At 45.3% G+C, this 10738-nt stretch overlaps 1 protein-coding gene and 1 long non-coding RNA gene across 2 annotated transcripts in view; one reads left to right on the forward strand and one right to left on the reverse strand.

Annotated features, from left to right (window-relative positions):
* LOC108798957 overlaps positions 1–8321 on the reverse strand; it is a 12939-nt gene extending 4618 nt beyond the window's left edge. The window contains exons 1-2 of the long non-coding RNA XR_001941986.1: positions 8239–8321; positions 2132–2139 (exon numbers count right to left, since the gene is read on the reverse strand). This is a non-coding gene — a long non-coding RNA (uncharacterized LOC108798957). The remainder of the gene's footprint in view (positions 1–2131; positions 2140–8238) is intronic.
* On the forward strand, positions 4742–9030 carry LOC108798956 (cold-inducible RNA-binding protein B-like). Its single transcript, XM_018570764.1, has 8 exons — positions 4742–4793; positions 5174–5284; positions 5368–5474; positions 6772–6892; positions 7744–7837; positions 7924–7981; positions 8126–8129; positions 8239–9030. Exons 2-8 carry the CDS (start codon positions 5182–5184, stop codon positions 8244–8246), a joined length of 495 nt encoding a protein of 164 aa, XP_018426266.1. The 5' UTR covers positions 4742–4793; positions 5174–5181; the 3' UTR covers positions 8247–9030.
* The last annotated feature ends 1708 nt before the right edge of the window (positions 9031–10738 follow it).

Below are 10738 nucleotides of genomic sequence, written 5' to 3' on the forward strand. Positions count from 1 at the left end.
AAAAAAAAAAAAAATCACAATTTTTTTTTTTAGTCCCTCGTCCCCCACATACACACGCAAACATGCGCCAGGTGCGCCTACGTGCGAAAACAATGATTGCACCTATTGTGTCGCACGTTACATAGCACCGCGAATGTCGGAGTGTGAGCAATAATTTTAGGGCCAATAATCACTGATAACAATAAACTGATGAGCGGTAAAAGCGTCACCTGTGGCCAATTTTCCATGTGGTCGTTTTTTGAGATTTTGCGGCCGCACACAATTTTAAAGCTTGACATGTTTGGGGTCTATATGCCTGACGTGACCCCATCTTTTATATTTTACCAAAAATATGGGTAAGAATAAATGTTTTTTTTTAACATAACGTAGGGAAATTTTAATTTTATTCGTAATTTTTTAAATTATTTCTGTGTTGTATGTTTTCTGTCTATTTTTTTTTTGTGTCAGTGGCGTCGCTGGTGTTCCTCCTTCTGCGTCACCAGTGTTCACATTTTTTTCTTTTTCAGCAGCAGGTTCTTTTGCTGCCTCATTGCTGTTCCCCCTTCCCTGTTACAGGTGTTACCGGGTTTTTTCTTTGTCTTTATAATAAACCATTGTGCAACAGTTTATAGTGCACCAAGCACCACATGCAATAAAGTATTGCACCCAAGCACCAATTTCTCATCCCACATTCTCTAATAAAATGTTATAATCAGCCCCACGTCATGTCTGAAAGGCCAACAAGGAGACAGGTGTGTGGCAAGTGCATATAATTTGAATCTTTTACAACAGCGCCCATTCCTGCGCTCATGAAGAGTAAAGGTGCTCATACACCTGCCGATTATCATACGATCGTATGATAATCGGCAGGGGTATGGGCAGCGTGCGACCGCATCTACTGTACGGTCACAGGACTTTCGTCATCCTAGCACGCTGGTAAACCTGCCGAAAATCATACGATTTTCGGCGGGGTGGTAGCGTGCTCGGAAGAAGCTGTGACACCCCCCCCGAAAATCATACGATTTTCGGCGGGGTGGTAGCGTGCTCGGAAGACGAAAGCCGCAAACGCACACTGCCCGCTCAGCATTGCAATCATCGGCAAGCCCTCCCTCAGCAGGGAGGGCTTGCGATGATCGCAAGTACGATCTGCCTGTCCAAGATGGGCAGGTCGTACGAAATTGTAATCACTTTACTTACAACCATCGAACAAAGTTGTAAGGTGTATGGCCATCTTAAAGGAGAACTATGGGGTTAAGTCTTTTCCCCATAGTTCTCCTTAGGGTAACAGGAGGACACAAACTAGCGTCCTCCCGTCACCCTAAGCTTAGTATACCGCGAGCTGTAGCTCGCGGTATACTGAGACGCCGCAGCTGAAGCGGATCCCGACAATTGTGCCGGGATCTTCCCAGCTGCGTGAGTGACAAAGGCAGAGCCAGCTGTACCCGCCCCTCCCCCGTCCGTTCCACCAGTCAGCGCTGGCGGATCGGAGCGGGGAATCCAGCTCCTCCCCTGTCACGGCAGAGAGCCGTGACAGGATCGAGAGGTGAGCGAACGCCGGTATGTGTTCGCTCACCTCCCGATCTACTGAGCCGACCTGTGACAGTCTCATTGTCACAGGTCGGCTAGAATTATGAGGTGAGTGAAAATCACTCACCTCATAGTTCTCCTTTTAACTGTGAGGGGTTACAGTGTGGAGGCACCAACACCAAAGGCCCATTTTTTTACCACACCTGTGTGTGTGACAGGTGCATAGAATTTGAATGTTTAGAGCAGGGTCCAAGAATAAAGGTGCCCATACACCTGGCGATTATCGTGCGATAATCGCGGGTGATCCCGCGATTGTACGTTAATCGGCAGGTGTATGGTCGCAGCATTTACTGTACGGTCGCACGACTTTCGTCTTATGAGCACGCTAGAAAATACGTCGCAAATGATTGGTAGCACGCTCGGAAGACGAAAGCACACTGCCCGCTCAGCATTGCAGTCACTTAGCGGGGAGGGCTTGCGATGATCGCAAGTACGATCTGCCTGTCAAAGATGGGCAGGTCATAAGAAATGTTAATCACCTTACAACCATCACACAGTGAAAGTCGTGCGATAGTTGTAAGGTGTATGGGCAGCTTTAGTCTGAAGGGTTACGGTGTGAAGGCACTACCAACACTAAAGGCCCAATTTTAAAGCTCCTGTTGTTACTTTCATTCAACGTCTGCAAAAGAGGCACCAGAATTTATCCAAAAATCTATAACCTTGTTCCGAGTGTCCTACCATGTGGACTCTTCATACAGGGTGCCTATCCAAGCAGTTGATTACAAGATTAAAGTGACATTAAAGTCAAATTTTTTTCCCCCTCCCCCCAATGTTAAGTAAAGCACTTACCTTAAATGATGTCTCTTAATCCGATCTTCTTTCCTGTCCTTTTCAGCCTTCTCTCCAGCGCTGGGGCGAGTCTCCGATCCATCGCTGACTCCTCTGTCCTTGCTGGCACTTCCGATCCTGCAGTGTCTGCATGCGGGTGCACGCGTCCATAGACTTACCTTGCGTCTCTCCTCGTCTCCTAGGCGAAAATCCAAACTGTGCATGCGCCCGCCCTAAGATGCTTTGCACCGCTCGAGCAGTTTCGGACGGGAGCGCACGGCGAAGACAGGTGTAAGTGTAAACCGCGTTTAAAGCGGGGTTGTTTTTTTTTACATATATCTACTGCTTGCTAGAAGGGTTTAGAAACCCTTTAAGGGAAAACAAGTTACCGACAATTCAATTATAATTTTCTTTTCTTTAGAAATTTCAGTTTTGCTGCAGAAGGTACTTCGTATAGATGTGCCACTTTACAGGCAGTTTAAAGGAGAACTATGGGGGTCAGTGTTTTTCCCCATAGTTCTCCTTAGGGTAACGGGAGGACACAAACTAGCGTCCTCCCATTACCCTAAGCTCAGTATACCGCGAGCTACCGCGCTAAGACACCGCAGTCGGAGCGGCTCCCGACATGGACGTCGAGATCCGCCCAGCTGCGTGAGTGACAGCTGGCTCTGCCTGTACCCGCCCCCTCCCCCGTCTGTTCCGCCAGTCAGCGCTGGCAGATCGGAGAGGGGAATCCAGCCCCTCCCCCTGTCACGGCAGAAAGCCGTGACAGGAACGAAAGGGGGGCGAACACGGTCTGTGTTAAGTCAGCGCTGGCAGATCGGAGAGGGGAATCCAGCCCCTCCCCCTGTCACGGCAGAAAGCCGTGACAGGATCGAGAGGTGAGCGAACCCGGTATGTGTTCGCTCACCTCCCGATCTACTGAGCCGACCTATGACAGTCTCATTGTCACAGGTCTGCTAGAACTATGAGGTGAGTGGAAATCACTCATCTCATAGTTCTCTTTTAAGGGGACCACCAGGCACGATATTTAAAGGAATTTTTTATTTCACTTTAAGCAATGTTAAAATCCTTTAAAAGCGGTATTTCTTAAGTGTTTTCTTCATTGATTCCAGACCCCCGGGGCAGTACCAGAATCCCCATACACTTTTTATGGCCAATAACTTGCATATAAGCCTTCAAAATGGGGACATTTGATTTTACGAGTTCTGGTCCCATAGAATTGTATTGAGTTCTAAGTTCTTGTAAGAACTTTTTCCATGTTCTAAAGCTCGAGTTAGAACCAAACTCAGGTGTGTTTGGACCATCACTAGCAAGCAGTAGATATATGCAAAAATATATTTTTTAAAGTTACCAAAAAGGTAAAAACATACCTGTGTCTCCGCCGCTCGCTCCCGCCTGAAGATTCCTGCTGAACGGCTGCTTGAGATGGAGCTGGCGCATGTGCAGTAGAGATCTTCAGCGGGGAAAAGAGACACAATGGAGCTGAATGCACGCAGCCGGGAGCGTGCATGTCGGACAGACAATGTGGGACACGAGGAGTCTGCCCTGGATCAAATATAAGCGCTAGAGGGATTCCTAAATTCAAGTGGTAGGAAGTAGATGTGGAAATTTGTGACTTTAAAAATAGAATTGTTGAGGAAAAGCACATTTAAGGACAAACAAAGCTTTCTTTTTGTGATATTGCCTTACAAAAATGATTTTTACTACACAGGAAGAGTGATCATATCAGAAAAACTACTGTAATAGTGTTGTGATCTCTTACAATGATGAAGGCAAGATACTTTACTCCAAAGGGAACATAAGAGCAACTGCTGCCATTGTTTCCTTTGTTGCAAGCACATGGTTTCTTTTTTCCACAGCCCCATTTTGCACCTTGGAGAAGTTATACTGTACCAGAAAAGATTGTTCCACGCCACTTTTAAAACATAAGTGACAGTTTCATAAATTCTGTTTACACAATTAAAAACGTGAACAAAAGATATAGCATAAGCAAAGCTTTTAACCAAAATTCTGTGCAAGCACAATATGGCGTCCTCGCTTTCTTCCTGCATCTCAGAGAACCGGTTCACGCACTAATCATGAACAGCCAATCACAGGATAGGACGCTCTTCCGCCCGCGCTAGTGGCGGCTCCGTCCTAGCAAAGACCGCGCGTATTCAGCAGCTAGAGGGGGAGGAATTTACTGATTAAACCATAACGAGTAACGTAATTTATTCGGTAACCTTTTATTACATTCATAAAACGTGATTGTTTTTACAGCCCGATTTCTGATATACCAATATGTAAAAAACAAAAGTGCATCTGTCGAGAAGGAAGTAGATGGTACAGTCCGTCCTGCTCATTAATTATTCATACAGTGGGCGAGGCTACACAGGCTATATAAGCAGGAGTCCGGGGAATCCTGCGCACTCCGCATTGCTGTTTCCTGACTGTTCTGTTCTGTGTACGTGAATAAGGTAATGTACCGCTGGTGGTCGGGGGAGGATTCGGTTATTATTTGGTCTCTACGTGTATTTTACACTGTAAGCATGCTCGGGCGGTTTCTTTTAGTGGTAATGTGATGTTATTTGTACAGCGGGGCGATGGGGTTTCTCCTATCTGTGTACACGGGGTTGGGTGCCGAGAGGGTATTCCCGTGCTGTTAGCGGAAGCAGCGTTGAAGTCCTGGCTTCTGCTTTACCGCGTGCTTGGGCGCGTATTCCCGGCGATGGTTGATACCGGGTAGTGGCCCGTGACGCAGTGGGGAGGATCTTGCTGGAAAGTGACGAATCATGGTCGGCGGCCATTTTGTGAACACGTTGGGCTCATGTGCCGGCGCCATTTTGTTTCCTCGCAGATCTCATCATGTCGTCTAACGATGGAAAGCTTTTTATCGGTGGCCTTAGCTTCGACACAAACGAGCAGAGCCTAGAAGAATTATTCGGTAAATACGGACCGGTCAATGAAGGTGAGCTTATATGAATATTTTAATTGCATTTATGGCTTAATTTTCCGTGCCTGGGCTTTAGTGACGCTTGTATGTCTCTTTAGTGGTTGTGGTGAAAGATCGGGAAACCAACAGATCTCGTGGATTTGGTTTTGTCACATTTGAGAATCCTGACGATGCAAAGGATGCTATGGATGCAATGAATGGAAAGGTAAGTGTTAAGGTTGGCTTGTGCAGTCTTTTATTTATTTTGTGCATTAGGTTTTTCAATGGAAAACAAGGCAGACAATAGAACACATGTAGTATTGGATACAGCATGATTAGAAGAGCTAAAATATTTATAACATTCTAAACAATATAGGCTAACCAACAAGGACAAATATACCCAAGAAAGAATAGCTAGACGAGGGAAGCTTGTGCGGTTATTAAAGTTAAGTTTGTTTTATTGGGGGTTTTTTCCCCATGCTGCAGCTAGACAACCCTGTCCTGTGGCACTGAACTTTGCTAAGTTAAAGTGATTATGGTTGAAAGCTCCCCAGCATCTAGCACAATTGCTGGGTGTGGGAGATGCATTCCCCCTCACTTGTGCATTGATTCCTTATGCTCAGCATCCAAAGACTTCTGGAGTGCCAAATGCTGGCATCCCCACTGCACCCTTGTGTCCTCTACAGGGGCTGCTCTGTTGCTACTGTTATCTCTGTAGAGGTTAACGACCCAATGCACAGTGGCACTGAACATCTCTAGGAAAGATTAGCTCTTCAAACTAGTTTGGCTATGCACTGAGCAAATTTTGGCAAGTTCTTTGTAAAGCAGCTGACATTTTCTAAGTGGGTGGCCCTGTCTATGTACTCACACTGATATCCTTAGATTGAAGATTCGTAGGAGTTTGGCAGAAAATTGTGAACCCAACAGCACTTGTGTCCAATCAAATGCAGATATGGCCGTCTGTCAATGCAATTGCTAGTGGGAGATTCTTCCCCTCATCCATACTAAACAGGAATCTGTTAGGATTTTATCCCTTCAGCCCAAAAGCTGAAAGAAAACATCTACATCTACAAGTGTATTTCGTAGCTTTAGGGCTAGTTCACACCAAGCGCGGAGCAGGTGCTGACCAGATCAGAATTGCGTCCAATGTATTCCTATGGTATTTTTAGCTCCAGTTCACATTGCAGCGTGCAGATCCAGAGCAGGTAAAAAACTGCAGCAAGCCCTATTTTACCTGCTCTGGATCTGCAAATGCCTGGAACGCACTGAAAGCCCATGTTAAGCTTTAAAAAACAACTTTTTTTAGCCAAAAACGGATCTAAAAGACTAGCGTGCATGTGCAGAAACCTGACCGCATCTTCTCTGCATTTGGTGTGAACAAGGCCTTAGGGTCAGGACAAGTATTTTTGTTTCAAGGCCTTTGTGAAAAGGGCCACAGCCATTGTAGTGTATGAAGGAACTTTAAACTGCAGTATAATTTTTTGCCTACCTACTAATGCAACAATCCTTACTTTTATTCTTAGTCCGTGGATGGGCGTCAGATTCGGGTTGATCAGGCAGGAAAGTCCTCCGGTGAAAGACGAGGAGGCTACAGAGGCGGCTCATCTGGAGGAAGAGGGTTCTTCCGTGGAAGCAGAGGTCGTGGTGTGTTTAATAATGCTTTAATACTTTTTGGCTGTAGGGGCATTGAAGGTGTGTAATACACCTATAAGTGGAGAAAATATTTTGTATGGAGTTTGCATATTTAACTGCACTTAGAGCCTCATTTGAAAACCTATGATAAATCAGTGCTAGGAATGCAGGCAGTTTGTAGTGTCAGAAGTATTGGTTTTCATTTTCAAGCTGACTTCTGTGGTGGCACTGGATGCTTTCTACTGCTGGCCACAAGTCTATGGGTGGTGGGGGGAGGTGTCACTGAGGAGCATTTCTGGCGGCAGTATCTCCTCCCCACTGGGTGTCGGCTGCAGCAGTCTTGTGTCCTTCATACAGTGGCTCCCTGTGAGGAGGAGAATGGGAGGGGTGAAGCTGGGGGGAAATTGAGCTACGGAGCTGTCCTCGCATCTGTGTTCCCTCCCATCCCTGCTGGGAGCAGCAGAGATCAGAAAGGACACGGAGCCTATGAAACAATCAGCTCATCTATAATTTCGATTCTCCGATTATCTGTTAAATTGATACAGGTCTGACATCAATGTTTGGAATTTTTTTAGTGTAGGAGATGCAATGCAGTTTGTGTGTTAGAGAAAGATGAGCTCTCTTGATTTGTCAGGAACAGGTAGTTTTCTTACTGTATAGCATTGCTTCACAGATATACTGAGGGCACTTTTATCAAAACGGTAGTGGACAATTTGGAGCTAGACATCTAGATTTTTCAGACTGTGCTCTCTGCATATCTTTCATAAATGGGCAACTGGTTGCTTAGCTGAAGCTGCTAAATGAAGTTTTTCTGTGTTGCTATAGTAGAACCAAGTAAAGTATATTTTTGTTCCGTGGTTAAGGTGGTAGTGACCGTGGTTATGGAAGCACCCGTTTTGACAGCAGCAGCAGCAGGAGTGGAGGCTATGGTGGTGGATCCCGGGATTATTATGGCGGGTAAGTTTACTTTGAAGGTTTTTGCATGCCAGTCATTGAATACTAGTTCTGGTTTTTTATTTTTCTTTTTTGATTCTTAGTGGGAGGAGTCAAAGCTATGGTGATCGCTCAGGAAGCTCCTACAGAGACGGTTATGACAGCTATGGTAAGTCCTGGCAGAGGGGTGTAATGTGAGACTTTTGGGGACCTAACTACTCATAGTGATATCTGGAAGGGCTTGTGAATTAGTCTCAGCAGCCCAACAAATGCATGCGTGCAAGTGTTGCTATCAAGTATTTAAATTCTACAAACACTATTAGCAGTGGGCTTTGTGGGTTGGGCTTAGTGTAGGGGTGTAATGCTGGGATCTGACGTCTTCAAGTGTCTTTACAACTGTGCCTGCTTCTTGTCCTCAGCCTCACACGACTAAAATACCTTCCTGACTCAAGATCGTCCTTCCAATGGCTGTATTTATAAAGATTTTTGGAGCTTCGCTGAATCGTTATGTAGTATTTCTATTTGTTTTCACTTTTTATAAAAACTTGATCACTGCCTCATTGTGAAACAGCGGTCCCTATAGGTTTTTGACCTGGGATATCTGCTTTTATTAACTTTTATTTTTGGCACTCTTTTTTTGTTTTATAATGTTTATAAAAGTGACAGGAACTTTCCTTGTCATTGGCTGTTTCCTTGAGGCGAATTTCAGAAGTTTAATTTAAGTTATGTGGAGTGCATTGGAGGGGATCTACTCCATCAGCAACACTCGTTGACATTGCTTCTTGATGTTTGCTGTTGGACTGGATTTTTGCTGCAACTTGGGCTTTTGAGATGCCTGTTGCTGTACATACAGCAGGGGTTAATGGGCCCCACATGCTTATTTTTTTTATTACTTTGAAGACATTCCTTTAGTGTAACAAGGTAGCTTGGAGCCAGGGTGTGTTGTAAATAGTGGCTTTTCCTCCTTGATATACCTAAAGAGAACATCCTCCTTCCCAATCTCTCCAGTAATGTTTACCCAAAGTTCTTGAAACAATTTGTTCATATTGTCACTTTTTTACTGGACGATATTGTATCAAAGTGGTTACGAATTTCATGTACTCTTCATTTGGCTTCACGAAGCCTATTAAAAGACCATCTGAAACAAAAGTGCTTCTGACATTTACCTTCTGCACAACATGGATGTGACATAAGATGTTAAAGGTGTATTTTGTCTTGGAAAATTAGTTTAGTTTTGCTCATCTGTATAGCATCTGAATTAGATTTCACCTGAGAACTTGTGCTGTGCATAAAGCTGAACTCCAGATAATACGTTAAGGGTTCATTCACACTGTGTGCGTTCCGGTCTGATTTCGGCCGGAACGCTTTGCGGCCAGCTCAATATTTTGCTGGGTAGGAGGGGGCATGGCGGGCCATTGAAGTGTATGGTGCCGTAGTCACTCCCTTCGCCCACACTGGATCGCAGGGCACATTGGGCCTCCGGTCAAAATATTGCTTGCAGCATTTTGACAGGACCGCAGGCACAATGTGCCCTGCGATCCCGTGCGGGCAATCGCATTGCGGCCAGAGGGCGTGGCTACAGTGCCATTCACTGCAATGGCCTGCCACGCCCCCTCCTGCGCAGCAAAAAAGTGAGCCGTCCGTGATGCCAGACCAGAATGCACTGCATATGGTGTGAACGTACCCTTAGTGTGTGTAGGGTTGCAACTAACTTTTCATTGATTAGTTGGCCGATTGTTTTAAAAAAAAACTCAGACACTGAGTTTTTGCAATTTACATAGCACTGGAATTGCAGTACTGTGAGTTCCAGTGCAGGTGATCGCACTGTAGGTTGGAGCAGAGTTTGGGGTGCCATTGAGATGCACCTCCTGCAGCAAAATTTTAGGCCAAAAAGGAATGACTTCCAACTTTTTACTTTGATTTGATTTTTTCACAAGCCCCCTATGTGATGGCACATTGGAGGTGACATGTTCTCTTTAAGCTGACATTAGGGGTCTTTTAGGCCCCTAGTGTCCCCTTTACACTTCATTTGATTCAGCTGCTGAGGCAGCTGAATGTCAACATAGCAGGCAGTGGTTTGTAGCAATAGCCAGCCTATTATTGGTTGTTTTAAATTGCAATAGCTAATAGCAGGCTGGCTATTGCACCTGTCCACTGCCTGCTGCCACAAGTGCACATGTGCTTGAATGGCTTCTGTCAGGGAATGACAGCCCCAGCAGCTGAATGGAAACACAGCTATTGGCTTTTTCAAACTCAATCAGCAGAGGGGTCTGAAGGAGGGAGGTTTGGGGGAGCTCTCCTGGGCCAGTCCAAAGGCTTAGGAGTGGAATTGAAGATTTTCTCGCTCCTATAATTAACATGCAATGGAGCAGCCACTTCAGATCCTCACAGCCTCTCCTAACTTTGCAAAGAAATAAGCAAGTAGAAATGTTAACCCCTCAAACCCTAGCTCAAGTAAAGGTAATTTAAATCACATTCTAGTCCTGCTGTGCTGCACCTCACAGCCACAGAGCCGACTTCTGTCAGATGCTGACAAATCAACATTGCAGAGTTTGCTGCCAGACCGGGTGTGTGGTTATGTGGGCAGCAACGGGACTCTTAACCTGCCTGTCCGGGGGCGGGTGCTTTTTTTGGAGATTACGGGGAGTAGAGAATCAATCATGCTAGGAATAAATTTCAAAGGACAATGGAACACGTTTTGTGAGGCATGTCCAACGTGTGGTATGTGATGTAGGATGCCTCAGAGTAATGTCATGGGAGATAAAACTAAAGAATTTTGTTCATCTCTTGGTATCATTTCTGAGCATTTTTTTTTTTTTTGCAAAACCAGAGAGATCTTTATATTAAATTTCAAGTACTATGCTTGTTGCACTCCTTACCAATTATGTCGCTTGTAGTGGGGGGTGACTGCGGATGGCGCCGCGA

Source organism: Nanorana parkeri, unplaced genomic scaffold (genome assembly GCF_000935625.1).
Source record: "Nanorana parkeri isolate BGI_ZX_2015 unplaced genomic scaffold, ASM93562v1 scaffold1593, whole genome shotgun sequence".
Classification (NCBI taxonomy): domain Eukaryota; kingdom Metazoa; phylum Chordata; class Amphibia; order Anura; family Dicroglossidae; genus Nanorana; species Nanorana parkeri.